The 19,459-nt window shown below is 38.5% G+C and overlaps 2 protein-coding genes across 5 annotated transcripts in view; one reads left to right on the forward strand and one right to left on the reverse strand.

Moving 5' to 3' along the window:
• The window catches only part of bmp2k (BMP2 inducible kinase), a 47,767-nt gene extending 40,644 nt beyond the window's left edge, over positions 1-7,123 (forward strand). For all 3 annotated transcript variants that reach the window (XM_053653876.1, XM_053653877.1, XM_053653878.1), the window contains one exon: positions 4,417-7,123. In XM_053653876.1, coding sequence (XP_053509851.1) covers positions 4,417-5,813 — 1,397 coding nt within the window. In that variant the 3' untranslated portion in view covers positions 5,814-7,123. The remainder of the gene's footprint in view (positions 1-4,416) is intronic.
• paqr3a (progestin and adipoQ receptor family member IIIa) lies at positions 2,023-16,735 on the reverse strand. Of its 2 annotated transcripts, XR_008388960.1 has the most exons (8): positions 16,381-16,735; positions 15,596-15,813; positions 13,152-13,314; positions 12,374-12,529; positions 9,673-9,870; positions 9,325-9,415; positions 8,281-8,520; positions 2,023-2,684 (listed from the first exon to the last, which is right to left on the reverse strand). XR_008388960.1 is itself a non-coding variant. In XM_053653879.1 (7 exons), the coding sequence occupies exons 2-7, from the start codon at positions 15,781-15,783 to the stop codon at positions 8,378-8,380; spliced, it is 939 nt and encodes a 312-aa protein (XP_053509854.1). In that variant the 5' UTR covers positions 15,784-15,813; positions 16,381-16,735; the 3' UTR covers positions 7,172-8,377. The 2 variants fall into 2 exon arrangements, 1 of the variants encoding a protein (XP_053509854.1); XM_053653879.1 differs by lacking the exon at positions 2,023-2,684 and having other exon boundaries at positions 7,172-8,520.
• Between the last annotated feature and the right edge of the window lie 2,724 nt (positions 16,736-19,459).

The raw sequence follows: 19,459 nt of genomic DNA on the forward strand, positions 1-19,459 counted from the left end.
TGTTTTTCACACCATTCTGTGTAGACCTGTGTCTGGAGACTGTAGGGTGTGAAAATCCCAGATAAACAGTTTCTGAAATATTCAAACCAGTTTGTCCGGCACCAACAATCGTGCCACAGTTAAAGTCACTCTGATCACATTTCCCCCATTCGGATGTTTGATATGAACATTAACTGAAGCTCTTGACCTGTAACTGCATGAGCGTATGCATTGTGCTGCTGCGACATGATTGGCTGATTAGATAACTGAATGGAAGAGCAGGTGTACAGGTGTTCCTAATAAAGTGGCTGATATGTTGTATGTTTGTATGTATTGTTTGACATACAATTATAGTCATTAATAAACTGACCGTGTATGTAAGATTGGTTTTCTGAGCACAGATTAAGGTTGCTCTTGGATTAAATTGTATTGGGGTTTCTTTATTGAAAACCCATGCTGGATATAAGCTGTGTGCAGAAAACAGGACTTCTAAAGTATCACGTCTTTTGCTTTTGCTTTTGCTTTTTGTTTACCCAAAGGTAAGTTGACAGATTTAGACAGTCCATGTTCTAGCTTCCTAATCTTTTTATTTTTTATATTATTATTATTATTATTATTCATTCATCTCATTGTTTACTTCAGTTCTGACCATCATCAGGACATGACTGGTACATGTTTTATTTGCCTGTCTACTATCTGATGTTGTATTAGATAAAGACAGCCATTCTCAGAGACATCTTGGTTCAGTGGGACATTTTGAATTTTAGGCAAGGTGGGGGGGGGGGAATCTGATCTGAGCCATATTTTACATTAGAAACATGCATGCACATAAGAACAAACAAGGTACGTTGCCATGGTAGTTAAAAGCAAGTGTAATTTTAGATTGTAAAAGGGCTGTTTTGTAGACTTCCTTCATTAGTAGGTGTTAACTCTGTTCTATGTTATCATGTTGTCTCTGAAAATAGGGGTATAGTTTAGCCTAAGGGATTAGTTTATTGTAGCCACTCAGCTTCCAGTGTTAGATGATATGTTTTGTTGGTGCAGAGTGGCTATAATTCTGAAAATGTTGTAGCACACCAACAATCATGATGGGAGAATTAATGTAATACAACCATTCTGCCATCTAAGGTTAATGTGTTGTGGTGCTTTTGGGAGTCCAAGATGCTTCCTAGGCCAAATATTTATAAAAGTATAGCAGAAATATAGGTCAATAGGCTTTTCATACATTTATATATAAGCATAGTTGAATAAGATGTTCAGAATGTTCTGTTCTCATAAGACAGAAATGTAAATGCTCATGTATCATAATGTATAACGATGTATTTCTTTACAAACTGCTAATGATGAATAAAAAACTTAAAAAGCAATATGCACTTTTGTTGATTTTGTTTGAATTAAAAGTTCCAGTGTCTTCTGGTCTGAACTCTGTACCACATAATCAAGATGTTTGTGACATGATGAGCATGGCTGTCTTTATCTCTTACATCAATAAAAAAAATAATAATAATGTTGAGCATTAAGTTCATTTATACCACGGCACTGTTGAATTCTCAAATCTGATTCGACTTTAAGTTAAATCCCAGATTTATTTTAATGTGCTCGTTCCAATACATTATTGTTTCCGTAGTAACTTCTATAGTAGGTCGTTCACAGGGACGTTTAAACAGGTTTTAAAATGTGCCGTTATGTAACAAAGTAAAATGTATAATCACTAATACGGTGACGTTTTCTATGAGATGGTTATTTAGCATTCATGGACAGGAATCTTCTGGGTCAACCATTTTAACTTTTTTTTTTTTTTTTTTTGCTTATTAACTTCAAGAGGGAGAAAAAGGAGAGACTGGTGAGTGAGCGACTGTTTGTCCACTATAACGTAATGAAACAGACGTTCACCAATGTTAAACATAAATGTAGTCCATTAAATTGTACATGTCCTCCATTAATATATTTAAAAAAATCAGTTGTGGAAAAAAAAAATGCTGTGGTATAAGAGGAATAAAGCATTTCAGGACATGCTCCTATTGGAAAATCATCAACTTCGTGGTGGTAACAGTTCACATCCAGCTGCATCACACCACCCCATCACTGATTCTTTTCCTATAAGTACATGTCCCATCATGTTTTATTTCTTACTAAGTCTCAGTCCAGGAAATTGAATTGGTTTCAGAACGCTGTTCCTTTTAGTCAGTTATTAAGTAATGCCATGTTGGTATTAACAGTTTGTGTAATTACAAAATAAAGGGTTAAAATCTTAAGAATTCTGTGCATCTTAGAAAATTAGTTCTCAAAGCAGTTGGTGCATGGTAAAGGAAAACAAACATCGATCCAAATGAATAACTCCTTATTTACCACATGCTAGTTTTCAGTGCTTTAATTCTACTGCTTCGTCTTTGTACGTGGTTGAACTTCGCAGTTGTTTTTGAGCAGGATGGTTTGAAATTACATCGTACATTAATAAGCATGAACAGAATAGCTGACATTGTACTTATCCATTAGCCAATCCTAATACATCGTTTACAATCCACAGGTATATAGAAGCACTTGAGTCATGTGGTCATGAGCCGAATGAAATGCATAGTCTGACTCGATTATTAATTTTCATATAACATGGACAGACAACACCGCAGCCAGTTGAGCATCTGCTGACCTCAGATAAACAGCCCTGTGTAATACGTGGGTAGTCATCGTAGTGTAATCTGATGTCCCTGCAAAAGAACAGAACGCAATAAATTTCCAGCTTTAGAGCTCATACGATTAAACTTGCACTGCCCTTGAAGTACCTGTGTTCTGAAATTTCAGTGTAATTAAAAAGGTTGTAATCTCGGCAGTACAGGCTAAACAGATGCTGTACTCGACTTCTGCCATGCCTTCACGCCAACTGTTGTTTCAAAATAATAAAATAAAATTACCCTTCCTATTACTTTTTCACTTTACCCCCTCTAGCTTGCTTAGCTCGCCCCCCTTTCTAAACTTACTCACAGATAACACTATGTTTGGCTAACCCTTCGTCTAGTCTTGCCAGTTTGGAGAGTTTAGATGGTAACAGATTTGCAGATCTGCCTGCACAGCATGAGGTATGGCTCTGACCAGCTGAGGAGTAGAAATGAGGAAGAAGTGGTACAAAATGGTTCAGTATTTGTGTGTGTATGTATGTATATATTTTATATATATAATGAGTGTACACACACAAAGTGCCCTCCACTATTATTGGCACCCTTGGTAACTATGAGCAAAGACGGCTGTGACAAATTGTCTTCATTGTTTAACCCTTTGATCTTTTGTTAAAAAAAAAATAAATTCACAAAAATACTCATGGATCTCAAACAACTGCAAACTCAACACCAGTTTATTTACAAACAAATCTTTGTTAAATATAGGTGTGCAACAATTATTGGCACCCTTTTAGTCAATACTTTGTGCTACTTCCCAGTAACTGAAATACTCAAAACAGTCCATCTGGCATCAACAGACATGCCACGGTCAAAATCACTGAGATCACATTTTCCCCTTCATACTGAATGTGGATGTGAACATTACCTGAAGCTGCTGGCCCATATCTGCATGACCTTATGCACCTCACTGCTGCCACATGATTGGCCTATTAGATAATTGTATGAATGTGTAGGTGTACAGGTGTTCCTAATAAAGTGACCTGAGTGTGTATATTATACACAAAAAGGACAGTTTTGTACATCCTCATATGCTGGGACAATAGTTTGCAGATTACAGCTACAGTATGCACCTATACATTGTGTATATAATCCAATGCAATATTTGGAAATTATTTGTTTAGTTTTTCAGCAGTTGCTGTTGTTAGAATGGAACAGAATAACCATGTTAATGTTTAATTTGTAATTGTTATTCATTATAAGGGCTATGCACTATAGAACAAAGCTGTGAACAGGTTCTGCTTTTTAAGATGCATACCCTCCTTTACCTAGTTTTTTCGTTGTTACCTCTACACCTGTGTTCATATTAAGACATGGCCCATCTCCCACATTCACAGGGTGAAAAGTACTCATTTTTGCAGGACTTATGAGGAAAAAGTCATAGTGTGGATACTGTAGACTTGTAGACCCTAAGAACTGCTACTGTGCTCATCCCAGGACTCTTACTCACATGATGCTCACACGGTACATTCTTTCACCACACTTAGTGCTGTTTGACATTACAATATAAAAATGTATAGTCCCACTATGCGTTTTCATCCAGAAGAGGATGGGTTCCCCTTTGAGACTGGTTGCTCACAAGGTTTCTTCCGAATGTTGTCTCAGGCAGTTGCCACCGTTGCCTCATGCTTGCATATTAGGGATCTAAATCTACCTCCAGATTTCTATAAAGCTGCTTTGTGACTGTGCTATACATATAATTGTATAGAATTAAATATAATTTGCATATGATTCTACCTATTGTCTTTTTCTGTATTGTTTCTATCAGGACCTAGTCTTCACATAGAGCAACAAAACACAGAGCCTGGTGTTGCCACTGATGTACTATCTGCGGTTGAAGATGATGTCCAGCTACCAGTTACTAGGGAACAGAAGCCTGTGAAAAAAAACAGCTCCTCTGGCCCATTGCCTCATAAAACAGGGGAAGAGTCAGAGAGTGACTTTGAGTCAGATCCTCCCTCGCCCAAAAGCAGCGAAGATGAGGAGGTTGAGGAAGAAGAAGGCCTCAACAGTGAGCATGAAGACACTGAGCCGGAGAACTTGGGCCAAAGGCCACTGCTTATGGACTCTGAGGATGAGGTCGAGGAGGAGGAGGAGGAGAAACACAGCTCTGACTCCGAGTGTGATCAGAGGAAAGCAAAAGTCACTACTAGGATACTGCCAGGAGACAAAGATTCTGCATTCGCTAAGGGAAGTGCTAGAGGTGAACCTGGAACCAATCTAATCACTCCTCCTGACTCACCCAGTGTTGCCATGACCAGTACAAGAGAAGTGGATGTATTTGGCGCAGTGCCCTTTATCGGTGGTAGTCAGCCCAGAACACCACCGGAGAGCATAGATGTCTTTGCTAAGGCCCCTTTCAGACAGGCAAGCCAGGAAAATTCAGCAGAAGAGTTAGATGTTTTCACTAAAGCTCCTTTTAGCAGGAATCTTTCCAAGTCAAGCAGGAGCAGTGATGCTCCCTCTGGACAGACACCCCCAATCTCTCCGGTGAGTGTAGATGTTTTTGGCTTCTTGCCCTTCCAGCCCAGCCACACCATATCCACCTCCAGAAGCCAGGAAGACATCTTTGGCCCAGTGTCTTTTGAGGAGGCCCACAGCCCACAGCAGCAGAAACTAAAACAGCGAAGCCTTCAGAAACTTTCCTCACGCCAGAGACGCACCAAACAGGAGACCAGCAGCGGTAATGGAAAACGCCACCACAGTACCCCAACAAGTGGCCGGAAGAGCAACAAGCCCAGCTTTCGTACGCCGGAGCGTGCACGGCGGCACAAGAAAGTGGGAAGAAGGGATTCACAAAGTAGCAATGAGTTCCTTAGTGCCTCCAAAGAGAACATCAGCATCAGCATGGGAGAAGTGAAAGAGAAAGGGGCATCTTTGCCTTCCGAAGAGGCCATCTTGGATCCGTTTGGCGCCAAGCCTTTCCATCCACAAGACGGTGTTCGGCATGGACAGCATCCAGGTCTGGGGGACAACAAAAGTGATGTCAACTCAGGCAATGGCAGATCTAGGACTGGCTCTCTGCAGTCCACGTTTGACGGGAACAAGATGGATGACTTTGGGGCTGTGCCCTTTACTGAAATGGTGACCCATAGTGGGCCTCAGCAGCCCCCACAAATGGATTTCGACCCCTTTGGAGCAGCACCTTTTCCCTCAAAGCAGTGAATGTCTTGTCTTCCGGCACACACAGAGTGCACTTGCACAAATGCTGCTATATTATGCAAAGTTAAAACAACCCTTTGAAATTAACCTAACAGATGGCAGCTGTGTGGTGCGATCACAGGCCTTTGTTTTGGTTGAAATCCAGATTACAGCATTTTAAACTATTAACACCTAACTTGACATCGGATTAACTTTTTTTTTTTTTCCTGAACTTGACTTGAATCTAGGTATGGATTGATTAAGACTTTTTTTTTGGCATTACCTGATTGCTGAGAAGCCGTTTATGCTGCATCACAATGTTCTCCAAGAAAACATTTAGCAATCCTTTGTTTTTATTAGATCCCAGATTTAGCAATGAATTCAATCTACGTTCGTGCTCAACCACGGACCACCAAATTATCAACGGTCCTCGTGTAGATTTTTGCTTCCTGCATGATCTACGTGATAGGTCAGTTTCACACCATATTGCCTTATATGGGTATGTTCCACCCTGCTTTATTGTACCTCAAATACACAGATGGCTGGATTGGTGCCTTTGTGTCAACAGAACCATTTGTGTAGGCCTTCCTTCTTATTTATGTACCATTTTCTATGCATAGTGCACAATTTTAAGTGCATTTAAATGGTTGCCATTGTTTCCTCCCAAAATCCTAAATGAAAGAGATACCCAACAAAATGACTGATGTTTCAGCTTGATCACTTATTGGTTTGGGTTTAGTGTGGGAAAGTTTCATGAAAAATCGACGTAAGCATAATGTAATATTGAACCCATTAATAGCCAGAATGTCAGTGCAGCACAGACACACACACACACTTTTGAAATCAACCAACAATCATAGACCGGCCTCTTTAAAAATGGAAAGGATATGTAGTTTGTACTTTTTGAATGTATTTTGTCCAGTTTTCTTTTGTACAGAATAAGGTTTTGAATTCAACTAATACAAAATAAAGCATATAAACATACAAACACTTAATTTAACTGGAAACGAGGAGAAAAGGGTGTTTTACAATACATAAAATGAGACAAAGACTTTTATAGCACTTGGGACACCATCACCGACTACAGCAACATTTTTAGCTTCTTTTTATCAATTGACCAACTAGCATTGCAATATTTACTGTCTTTTTATTTTTCTTATTTGTTCTGATTTGTCTTGCTACACTGCTCTCTAACAATGCAATAAAATATTGAATTCTTATTTGGAAGCTTTTCAGCTCTTGGTCTAATTTTGTTAATGATTAAATCATCTGTTTTTTTAAGAGGCCTTTCTTAAGCTGTACACTGAAAATAAACATGTATATAAACAAACACACATTATATATATTATATATATATATATATATATATATATATATATATATATATATATATAAAACTTATTTTCTTCTGAAAACAGCAGGGTTGAGTTGTAAAGGACAGTACAGTTTTCAATTTAATCTCATTAAAGGAAATTTCTCATAAGACAGGGCTTCTCGTGATATAAAAAAAAAGCTTGTGCCATCAAGCTGAGAACAAAGCTATAACAGTCTCTAAACACTACACGAACACTGAAAATAAATTATGCATGATTACCTATTCTGCACAGGAATAATGCCTACAACAATATACAATGCACCTTAACAGTTTTAACAACTACAACAAATATTGACAAAAAGAAGTGACATTTTCAAAAGCTATAGTAGTACATTTTTGCAGTAAAAAGGCAGACAGCTTATTAATATAAAAGGGAAAAATGCATTTTAGCTTGTCAAAACCCTTTAAAAAAAGAGAAAAATATTTTATCACAGCATTTTAGTGCTACAATGAACCTCATGTATAACATACATTTTGCATTGCATTAAATTTCTCTGCACTTTGTCCCAGTCAGTTTTACAAGTATCAAGTAAATTATTTAAAATGTAAGTACTAATGGTGACAACTTTCCCAAATTAAACTGCAGCGTACTAACAGCTGTTCATTTTATTTGTTGTGATGTTTCTAATCTCCATTACTGTAGCATCAAATCTTTGGTATGATATCCAAATACCACTGGGTAGTTTGTTGACGACAAATTCACAAGAAATTTCTTCAATTATTAACTAGAACAATTCTCATATAATCTCCTCTATTCCACTCGATGTTAGTGAGTGATAAAGTGGCGATGATAAACGTACGCTTATCATCGATTGTCATTCGTTATGACCCAGATACAAGATGCCAGCTTGACTGACGAATACTGCCGTGAAACTCGGTTGTTTTTGTAAAAGTTCTTCCCATCATCTCCAGCTACAGCAGTGCATGGTCCTATGGTGCACTTTAAAACTAAAGCGCATCGGATGAAATTACTAGGCACTTCTACAATAGTTACAAACAAATTGCTTAACATATATAGAAGCTAATGCATTTGAGATTCACTATAGACTCTCATAGCGACCAAAATGGCCTGTAGTCACGATTAGCATTGGCAATGGAGTGATTAATTAATCTCACCTGAAATACAATCACTTGACAAAAAAAAGCTGTGCGGTAAACAATCTCGTGATTTATATTCCAGTTGTGCTGCTTTCTCAGAGCGGATCTTTCTGCCCTAAGCATGCTGGAGGTAGTCAGGGCAGGGGTGTGTGTGTCTGTAGTTAGTAAGAAACAGTGCAGACTGATGCCACCAGTAAAACATGAACACCACCAATATGTGCCAAATCTGGTGGCTGGAGCCGATGTAATTCAGCTGACCTGTAAGAGATACAACAACATTGGAGTACATCAGATATTGGTGTTCTACCTTCGACCTCTAGTCCTCTGTAAGCTCAATACAATCATAACCCCTCATCATAAATCACATTAAGAGCACCTACAGATAATCGATCAGTGTTTTGATGAGCATTTTACCCTCATCAGCATACCACAAACCTGGTATTCCTGTTTCTAGGATGACATTTAGTCACGCTGCACTTTTTTTCTGAACATCATGACATTTTCTCTAAAGGAAGTAGCTTTGTAATGGTTTTCCACCATGGGAAAGTCTTCAGAAGAGAGAAATTTGCACTTTTTCATCTTATTAAATGAGAGAGACTGCTGAGGAAGCTACTGTTTATCACTGAAAATAAACCGCTAAAGTCTACACTAATCATAATACATTAAAATATTATAATCTTCAGGAAATTGTGGTTAAAAAAAAAAAAAAAAAAACTTTGCTGTGTTAAGAAAATAATGAAATTTGAGGTGGTAGTGTGTCCCTTCAGGCCACGTTGTTCATTCTCCTATGTGTTCGTGCAAGTGTGTCAAAGGATTATTATTATTTTTTTTTTAAACATTTGAAAATATGTATGTCCCAAACTTCTGAAGCGTTCCTGCGATTAATAAATAGAATGTGCTCATGGATGATTTTCTTCACCTCTATCTTTTGTAGCTATAAACCAAACATATTATACATGAATAATATAATGATGAATAATAATGAATTCGCTGATACCAAGTGGATACATTCAAGTAGCTTCTTAATCAATCAATCAATCAATCTTTTGCCTCTCATTTTACCTGGAAAGTAGCGTTCTGGAACTTTGGAGATATAAAAGATGAAGGCAACTGCAGCAAGCAAATACATTATGAACACTCTGGGAATAAAGTCCTGGGGGGAAAAAAATACAATTTTACGAATGAATTATCTTGAGATCATAATTCAATTATTTGATAGTCACTTTGTAAAATCAATACCAGTCATAATAGATATTGTGACTACAGTAAAAAAATTTTTTTACTACTTCCTTATTTGTTTTTTACAATGTGTGTCAATGAGTCACTACCGTGTTAGATTCATCGTAAGTAAATTTGACAAATTCTGATTCAGAAATTACTGGCACCCCTGCCGCTGCTGTTTGCATGTACCTGCACTATTTCTGAGCTGAAACCTCCACTAAGCCAGATCCAGTGGATGGTTGGGATGAGGCCATACGCCACTACAGAGGAGAAGATGACTGAGCGCAGCTTCTGCCACTTCTTAGTCAAGTAAAGGGGGTGTATCTGGGCAAAGAACTCCGCTAGTGTCATTGCCAGGACCATAACCAGATACACTTGCCGCCAGTACTGAAAAACATGAGAGCAGAGAATGTGAAAAATAAAATGAGGAAAAACAGACCGCACATAGGATTAATGCTGGAAATGATACACAGTAGAAACACAATGGTAAAGAATCAAGTCTCCTACAGCATTTCACAGTTCAAGAATCGTGTCACTGGGTCAGCGCTAGATTGTGGTGTTGAAGAACAGAGCCATGTCCCAACCAATCCAGGGTAAATGAGCACGTCTGTCTGCTGATGTTAAACTACTTCCATTAGAAGTTCAAGTAATTTAATGAGTATGGATCCATCCATCATTCCCTGAAAAAAAAAAACTTCCTTTTGGAAGTATAGCACAGCACTACAGCCTAGATAAACTTCCATGATGGCTGGATAGAGAAACTGATTGTGAGAAAATGTGAGAGAGAGAGAGAGAGAGAGAGAGAGAGAACAGTCTCTCTTTCTCTTGGGGGACTTGGCTGATTGAGTAGTCACCCAAAAAGCAGAGCTAAACACTTGGCAGGGGTAGAGTGGAGATGGCTCACCCACGTGTGTGAATGTCATATGGTGGGGAACAGGAGTGACAGAGCGGGTCCTCGAACATGGCCATCTGCTTTGGGCTGGAGCAGATTTCCGCCGCATTCTGGGGCACAATAAGCTAGCACTTCCAATATGTGGGGGGAGGGAGTGTGCCGTGTGTGCGCGCGCAGAGCGACGTGGCCAATCGCCGCGGCCCACCGCAAAGAGCAAGTGGGAGTTGGGGGGGTGGGAGGACGAGAGTGAGCAGCCTGCTCAGGATGTTCCAGATCCAAGTTTCTCTGAAAGCTCTGCTCGTCGCTTGCTCGAGACAAAGGATACTGTGTTCACAGCCAAATCTGTTTAGTCAAGTACTTTATAGGAGAAACTCTACAGAAAAAATTGAATGCAACTAGCATCACAGAGATATTACACACATCATGTATAGAACAATTAGTGACAGTACTACTGTGCAGTCAAGTTCTATGGAGTTACTTGTTTGAGAACAACGCAAATTGTCCTACGCAAATGTGTGAACTCTTGCTCTGTATCTGTTGCACAGGTACCGTATGGCCACAACAAAAGCAGGCAGACCATCTGCTGCTACACCGCTTTGGGACGATGCTTCTCAGGCCAACTAATTAATCTACTCCAGTCTGAATCTCACCCCTCATACACACACATACACACACTGCAGGCACAGTGTAAACACTCATCTTTTCATGTCAATCACATGGGACAGTTTACTTCTGCATGAACTGGATTCAAACGAAATGCGACTGAAAGCAACTTCACAGAAGCATCCGTTTCCAGGCCAGTTACATGATGAAGTCAAATTACATTTTCACTTACAGGTGAAGCAACATGCGATCCAAAAAATATTATATTAAATTAACATACACACACACACACATATACATACACATACATACATTATATTATATTATATTGTATGATATGATATGATATGATATGATATGATATATCATATCATATCATATCATATCATATCATATCATATCATATCATATCATATCATATCATATCATATCATATCATATCATATCATATCATATCATATCATATCATATCATATCATATCATATCATATCATATCATATCATATATGAATGAACCAGTAAGGGGTCAAGTGACTTGCTCAAGAGTCCTGGGATTTGAACTGACATGACTGTCTTTGCTGTCATGTATGTGATAGCATACATGATGACACATGATCAGGGCTGCAAAGAAGTTAATATTTTATTAGATGAAAATTTACAGTCATATGAAATTGTTGGCAAAAAAATCTTAAAAAAAAAAGGAAAAAAAAAATGCAAGTCCTCCTCTATGTCGAAATCTGCAGACATCCTTGTTACAAACCCTGTTCTACGTGATTCAGTTTGTGTACGGCGCCCGTCTTCCTCTGCTGTAAACAGTGCAGTACTTCCGGGTCCCGTTGTATCACGAGAACATGTACATATAGAACAGTCTTTGTAACAAAGATGTCTGCAGATTTCGACATAGAGGAGGACTTGCATTTTTTTTGGTCCGCTCTCATGTCAACACAACAAGCATGATTCATGGTTCTCTCGTGAATGCCTGTTGGAGATCTATGCGGAAGTGAAGATATTCTGTGAATAAAGACTTAATTTGAGATTTTTTGCACGCACACAGCATTCATATCGCTTTGTAAACCTGCGATTAAACCACTGTAGTCACATGGATTACTTTTACGATGCCTTTGTGAACTTTTTGGAGCTTGAAAGTTTTGTTTACATGGACTGTAAATGGAGGGACAGAAATCTCCCAGGTTTCATTGAAAATGTTTTCATTTGTGTTCCGAAGATGAACGAAAGTCTTCTGGGTTTGGAACGACATGAGGGTGAGTAACTGATTTACTGAAATTTTCATTTTTCGATTTAGTATCCCTTTAAGTAAACAACGTATCGAATATAAAAATCCATGTCATGATGCTCTCAAACATCCATAAACCAGATGTACGTTATTTTACATACGTTATTGCAGTAGAAGGCATAGAAGACACCTGGGACGTAGCAGCCCAACGTTCCAATAGATATCCCTGCGTAGTCCAGTGCCATCCAGCGCCGGCTGGTTTTTTCCGAGCGATGACAGCAGAACAGGTGATATCCCACTGAGCACAGCATGCACACCTAAACACATCAGACTCCATGTTTAGACTCCATGCACGCCACTTAAAAATAGAGATATCCAACAGGCCAGTTTCATGTTTTCAAACAAGCGCCCACCCAATTGTGAATTTCAGTGCAATATGGATCGCCCACTGTTCTGCATTTTCTGAGGTCATTCAATTATGCGATTATCTTAAGCCTACCTAGCATTCACACAGTTCCATATGAACTGTGATGCTGTGTTTCTGCCTCTGATTATTCTGGCATGATGTTCAAAGTGTATGTTCTGGGAATTAGCGGAGTCTCTAAGCTACATCCTTATGCCTGAGAGTGTAACTGCCAAAGTACGAGGCAGAGCAACAACTGAAAATAAAAGTATGGCACACTAACAACTACAAGCATTCGATTAACTGACTTCAAAAGGTATTTTGAATATAAATTGAATAACATGTTGTGCTACTTGCCACTTAACATACCCAAAGTAGACTTTTATTATTTTTTTAACTGCCTGAATTAACAGAATATTTTGTACAATACCATAACAAAAGTCATTATTGCAGAAGAAAATTTCTCTTTGCTGATTAAGATGTTCTGAACATGTTTATCACAGAGCATGCGCACACCAAAAAGTAAATAAACGCACCTGGAAGCAGAAAAGCCCTATAGAGTAGATGACATAATCTTCTCTGGAGGCTCCGACCATAGGCAGCACAGCCACCATGTCGTACACTCCCAGCGAGAAGAACAGGAAGAACCCGAGCAGGTGACTCCAGATGTTCACAGTCTCGTTGGAAAGGATGAAAAGACTAGAGAGAAAAAAAAAAATGCAATTATCAGCACAAATGGAGGAATTATTTATAGACAGGTTGGCTTAACCGATGACTTAAAATGTTAAATTCCACAAAGAGAGCTGATGAAGCCATGCAGAGAAGCATTAAAAACACCTTCAAAATCCAGTGATCTTGACCTATGCTTCCTTCAAATGCGGAGTCTACAGTCTTATTTTCCATTAACAAAGAAACATAAATTGGAAGTCATGGCATTTGTGTCACTAGCACTAGTTATTGAACACATTTATACACTGCCTGGCCAAAAAAAAGGTCGCTGTTTGGATTTAAATAAGCAATTACTTAAGAGCCTATGACTGGATCATTATTGCAGTGATTAATATGTTTCAGCTGGAAACAATTCTTTTAACCCTAACTGATGCAGTGTGTAGCTTGTCATTTCTTAAACAACCATGTCGGAAGAAGTACAGTCAGAAATTTACATACGCCTTGACGAATCTCAAAAATCTTAATACTTTTAACAAAATAAGAGGGATCATAAAAATCCCATGTTTTTTTATTTAGTCCTGCCCTGAATAAGCTATTTCACAAAACAGATGTTTACATATTGACTACGTTTACATGGACAGCAGTAATCTAATTATTGACCTTACTCTGAGTAAGAAAATAATGTGATTAAGGTGTTTACATGAGTCGCTTTTAGACTACTCCTTTCATGTACCCGTTTTACATGTTATAGAACATAATTAGATTAACGGCACACGTCATTACGTCACCACGCCGTGCCGTCCGACGTCCCTCCAGAATTTCACGTATCAACATACAGTTCGTCTTCGTTATGGTACCGTATACAGTTTTGGGAGTTTTTATTTAATTTTTTTACGAACGCTTTTAAGTGCAGTTAATTATTTGTCATGCTGTACGTGCAAATAGACAACTGTTTGAAGCCGTGCGCTGCGTCCGAAACCGTGTACTTACCGTCTATATAGTAACTGAGATACATGTATTTTTCCCCACTACAGGCCTATAGTAGGCAAGTATGTGGTTTGGGACGCAGCCGTGTTCTCTTGTTCACCGTAAAATGTGAGCACTGCCATGTGTGATCGTGTCCTGTCGCAAATGCGGTGAAAACTCTCACACGACGTTAATAATGTGATTAAGCTGTTTACATGTCTGTAATACACGTCGATAATGCGACTAAAATAGGAATATTCCACATGTCTTAATTCGATTAGTGTTTACTTCGAGTATGACCTTAATCAGATTAAGGTAATTAAAAATTGCTGCTTACATGGTAGTTTCTTAATCACAGTATTGTCTTAATCGGGTTAATAGTGGATTATCGTTGTCCATGTAAACGCACTGATAATCCAGAAGACAAGATAATAGTGAATTTATCAAAATTACCCCGTCTAAAAGTTTACATGCCCTTGATTCTTAATACCGTGTGTCGTTACCTGGATGATCCATGACTGTGTTTATGTTTTATGATAATTGTTCACGAGTCCCTTGTTTGTCCTGAGCAGTTAAACTGCCTACTGTTCTTCAGAAAAATCCTCCAGGTCCTGCACATTTTTCGCTTTTCCAGCATCTTCTGCATATTTGATCTCTTTCTAACATCGGCTATATGATGCTGAGATCTATCTTTTCACACTGAGGACGACTGAGGGACTCGTACACAACTATTACAAAAGGTTCAAACGTTCAGTGATGTTCAAGAAAACAACACGATACATTAAGAGCCAGGAGGACGTAAACTTTTGAACAGGATGATTGGTGTACATTGTTATTTTGTCTTCTGGGAGACATGTAAATACCTTATGTAGCTTCTGAAGGGCAGTACTAAATGAAGAAAATAAGATCTTTAAACAAAATAATAACTAATAATAATAATAGTAATAATAATAATAATAATAATAATAATAATAATAATAATAATAACAACAACAACAACAACAATAATAATACTCCATGACGAATACGGACATGTGACTATCATAGGTTGGTACGGAGGAGCAGCAGTTAGCATTGCCACCTTACAGCTCCAGGATCCCTGGTTAGATCCTGAGCTCAGGTTACTTTCTGTCCACGTTCTCCTTGTGAACATGGGTTTCTTCCAGGTTCTCCACGTTCCTCCCACAATCCCAATAGCATGTTCAGAGGTGATCTGGCTACACTGCACTGCCCCTAGATGTGAACGATCCAACACCATCCTGACCAGGTTAAAGCTGTTACTGAACATGACTGAATGAATGAGGCTTTCTCTAGCTTCAGTGTTAAGTAGCATCTGATCACTTACCTTTTAATACACAGTCTGGAGGTGAGGTAAGCTCTATAGCCGTCAGTGATGTACGGATTTTCCCTCAGAAAGCCTGGCACTTGCTCATAAGTGTACAGTCTGATGCCTCTGGGCACAAGGACAGGCCAGTACTGATAACTGCCCAGCTCTATGTACTGGGTATTCTTCAGCACCTTCGCCGAAGGCATCGTGGATAAACACAGTTACTCTATAAAGAGCTGGAACACAAATTCAAGTTTGGATTAGTCATGAAGTTTATATACATACGTCTTTTTTAATGCCACGTAGACAGCTAGCATTACTAAGTAAGATTCCCACCGAGCATTCATTTATTTATAGTGCTGTCTAACTCAACAAGATGCAAATAAACATAAACATGAAATGGTTAATGATTATAACCGACATTAAAGTGCATATTTACACTATATATTTCGAGTTTGCTCGGTTATTAATAAAGTCCCCATTTTCGGCTAACGCTAGTTTTCAATTAGTGTCTTTGTAATGCTAACCAACTTTAGCTAAGCTAACGTCAGTATGCCCCCGTACCATTTTCAAGAAAATAAACACATAAACCCGAGTTTAGCTGTTATCCGAGTTAAACACTCAATATTCTGGGTTAATCCAACACCATAAATACTACACGGCTGTACAGACAGACAGAGCTAGGTTGCTAGTTACCGATGCTAGTCGAGAGCTTTTATAGCTAGCATTTGAGGACAGCTAGTTTGTAAGGGTTTTGTTTTACACGCACCACAACATGCTCACTTTATCACTTGTTTACTTACCACTGAATCAGCTAAATATCTGTACCAAGCAGTCCATTTGTATATATTGGCGCGTAGCTCAATTATACCGATTTAAACCCTACCATGTCTAATAGCTAATCTCAACATTGCCTGCAATACAGCTGTAAACTCGTTAACAGGCTAACTCAGATGCACATATCCCAACCTCCAAAAAAAAAAATCATTTCAGGGAGGTGGCTTCACCGGTTAATGACATAACTGCTATAAAGCTCATTAGATTTCTGTTATTTTTCGTTTTTGTCATGATGGTCCATATAGTAAACCGTTTATTGCACACACTTTATGGCCAAACGTTTGTGGACAACTGACTATTACACCCATATGTGCTTGTTGAACATACAGTTGCAGTCAAAATGATTCAGCCCCCATTGCCGATCAGGTTTATTGTCAAAATGTACAGACTTTCAGCTGTTTGCAATGAACAAATCAAACAAAAGCAATTGAAATAATTCAGCACAATGAATGCTTCAAGTGGTTTCCCCCAATTCAACTGAAAATGCAACTTATAATGATTTCTCCAGTTTCTAAATTATTCAACCCCTTGAACAGAATCAACAGCTTGGTGGCAACAGGCACCGAGGTGTCAGTAAGCACCGTAAGGTGCGTACTAAAACAGAAGTTTTCCATGCCAGAACTACACCACTATTGACCCAAAAGCATAAGAAAAATCGGTTCAAAATCATATAAAAAGCCACAGAAGTTTTGGGATTCTGTTCTGTGGAGAGATGAAATAAAACTGGAACTTTTCAGCATGATGGATCAGTGGTATGTCTGGAGAAAGAAGCATGGTGGTGGCTCAGTGATGCTCTGGGGCTGCTTTGCATCCTCTGGCACTGGAAACCTGCAGCGTGTGGAAGGCAAGATGGATTCATTGAAGTATCAGGAAATCCTAGGAGAAAACATCATGCTGTCTGTGAGGAAGCTGAAGTTTGGGCGTCATTGCACCTTCCAACAGGACAATGATCCCAAGCATACCTCAAATTCCACTAAGGCTTGGTTGCAGAAAAAGTCCTGGAAGATTCTACAGGACCATCACAGTCACCTGACTTGAACTACATAGAAAATCTCTGGTGGGATTTGAAGAAGGTGGTTGCAGCACGCAAACCCAAGAATATTACTGAACTGGAGTCCATTGCTCATGAATGGGCTAAGATTCCTCAGGAACTCTGCCAGAAGCTATGCATCTCATTTGCAGCAGGTCATAACAGCGAAAGGGTGCTCTATTAAGTATTAAAGATGCTTGTCATGAAAGGGTTGAATAATTTTGGAACTGGAGAAATCATTATAATTTGCATTTTCAGTTGAATTTGGGGAAACCACTTAAATCATTCATTGTGTTGAACTATTTCAATCTCTTTTATTTGATTTGTTCATTTCAAACAGCTGAATGTCTGTACATTTTGACAATAAATCTGATTTGCAATGGGGGTTGAATAATTTTGATTGCAACTGTAACATAACATAACATAACACGCATCATTGCCACAAAGTTGGAAGCACACAACTTTTTGTATGTCTTTGTCTTTGTATGCTGTAGTGTTAGTTTCAGTGAATTGAAACTGTAAGAGGCCCAAACCTGTTCCAGCACGACAATGCCCCTGTGCATAAGGCAAGCTCCATGAAGACATAGTTTGCCAGGGTTGGGGTGGAAGAAGAACTCGAGTGTCCTGCACAGAACCGTGACCTCAACCCCACTGAACACCTTTGGGATGAACTGGAACACTGACCTCCTCACCCAACATCAGTGCCTGACCTCAATGAGCACAAATCCCCACAGCCACACTCCAAAATCTAGTGGATAGCCTTCCAAGAAGAGTGGAGGTTATTAGAACAGCAAAATGGGGACAAGATCTGAAATGGGATGTTCAAAATGCACATATGAGTGTGTTATCAGGTGTCCACAAACGTTTGGCCATATAGTGTATTACAATTCCTTAGGCAATGATTAAAAATTTGTCAACATCTCTAAGTCACTTAAAATACAGTACTGCACAGTATGACATGATAAGATTTTGTTTGATAATAGATTGATTCAATATTTGACCATGCCACTGAATCTGCGACGATACGATTCAGTTTGATTTAATAGCCTCTGATAGATATGTGACCAACTTTGTTCCAGATCTGCAGCTACTGTTCACGAATTCACTAATGATGACTATTTACACATCATTTTCAAAATATGACTTTTTTGTTTTTAAATTGCATTTGTCTGTACTTTGTAGATAATAATAGATTTATAATCAATTATAATTGATAATAAACTATTCATAATGAATTATAATTGATAATAATCCATTTATTATTGTTGCCTCAATTCATTTCAATTCATGCATTTTAAATTGATGCATCAATCCAAATCATTCGATTGTTACCCATCCTATTCTAAAGCAGGGGTATTCAACTAAACCTTATAAAGGTTTAGTGAAATAAAATTTCTTGTTTACAAAGTTCCAGATAAACAATTAACATAATTGAATTACATTAATGCTTAACCATTGACCATTGATTTGTTCATGGCTATAAGTAAGACATTTTGGTGTGGTTATGCTCCCACAGTTATTTTTGATTGTATCTCACTTAATTTCAGTAACTGCTTTATCCTGATCAGGGTTCATGTGGATCCAGAGCCTATACCTGAAATGCTGGGCGTGCAGTGAGAATACACCTTGGATGGGATGCCAGTACATCACAGGGCACCATTCGTGCACACATTTACCTCTACGGGCAATTTATTTTAGCCAGTTCTTGATTGTATCGGCCTGTGATATTTTGTAACAAACATAGTTGCTTTTAATTCCCAAATATAAACAAATTAATCCAATTCAATTCAATTCAATTTTATTTGTATAGCGCTTTTTACAATGGACATTGTCTCAAAGCAGCTTTACAGAAATATATAAACACAGGATACAGATATTAAAGGTGTGAATTTATCCCTAATGAGCAAGCCGGTGTTGACGGTGGCAAGGAAAAACTCCCTAAGATGATAAAGGAATGAAGGAAGAAACCTTGAGAGGAATCAGACTTAAAAGGGAACCCATCCAGCATCTGGGTG

Source organism: Ictalurus furcatus, chromosome 22 (genome assembly GCF_023375685.1).
Source record: "Ictalurus furcatus strain D&B chromosome 22, Billie_1.0, whole genome shotgun sequence".
Taxonomy (NCBI): domain Eukaryota; kingdom Metazoa; phylum Chordata; class Actinopteri; order Siluriformes; family Ictaluridae; genus Ictalurus; species Ictalurus furcatus.

Bases quoted from the DNA above. Each gene is read 5' to 3' on its own strand.
- paqr3a (XM_053653879.1), bottom strand. From the start codon at position 15,783: ATGCCTTCGGCGAAGGTGCTGAAGAATACCCAGTACATAGAGCTGGGC. The intron at 13,315-15,595 runs GTAAGTGATCAG...TTTTCTCTCTAG, and splicing joins TCCAGACTGTGTATTAAAAG to TCTTTTCATCCTTTCCAACG. The intron at 12,530-13,151 runs GTGCGTTTATTT...TGATGTGTTTAG, and splicing joins TAGGGCTTTTCTGCTTCCAG to GTGTGCATGCTGTGCTCAGT.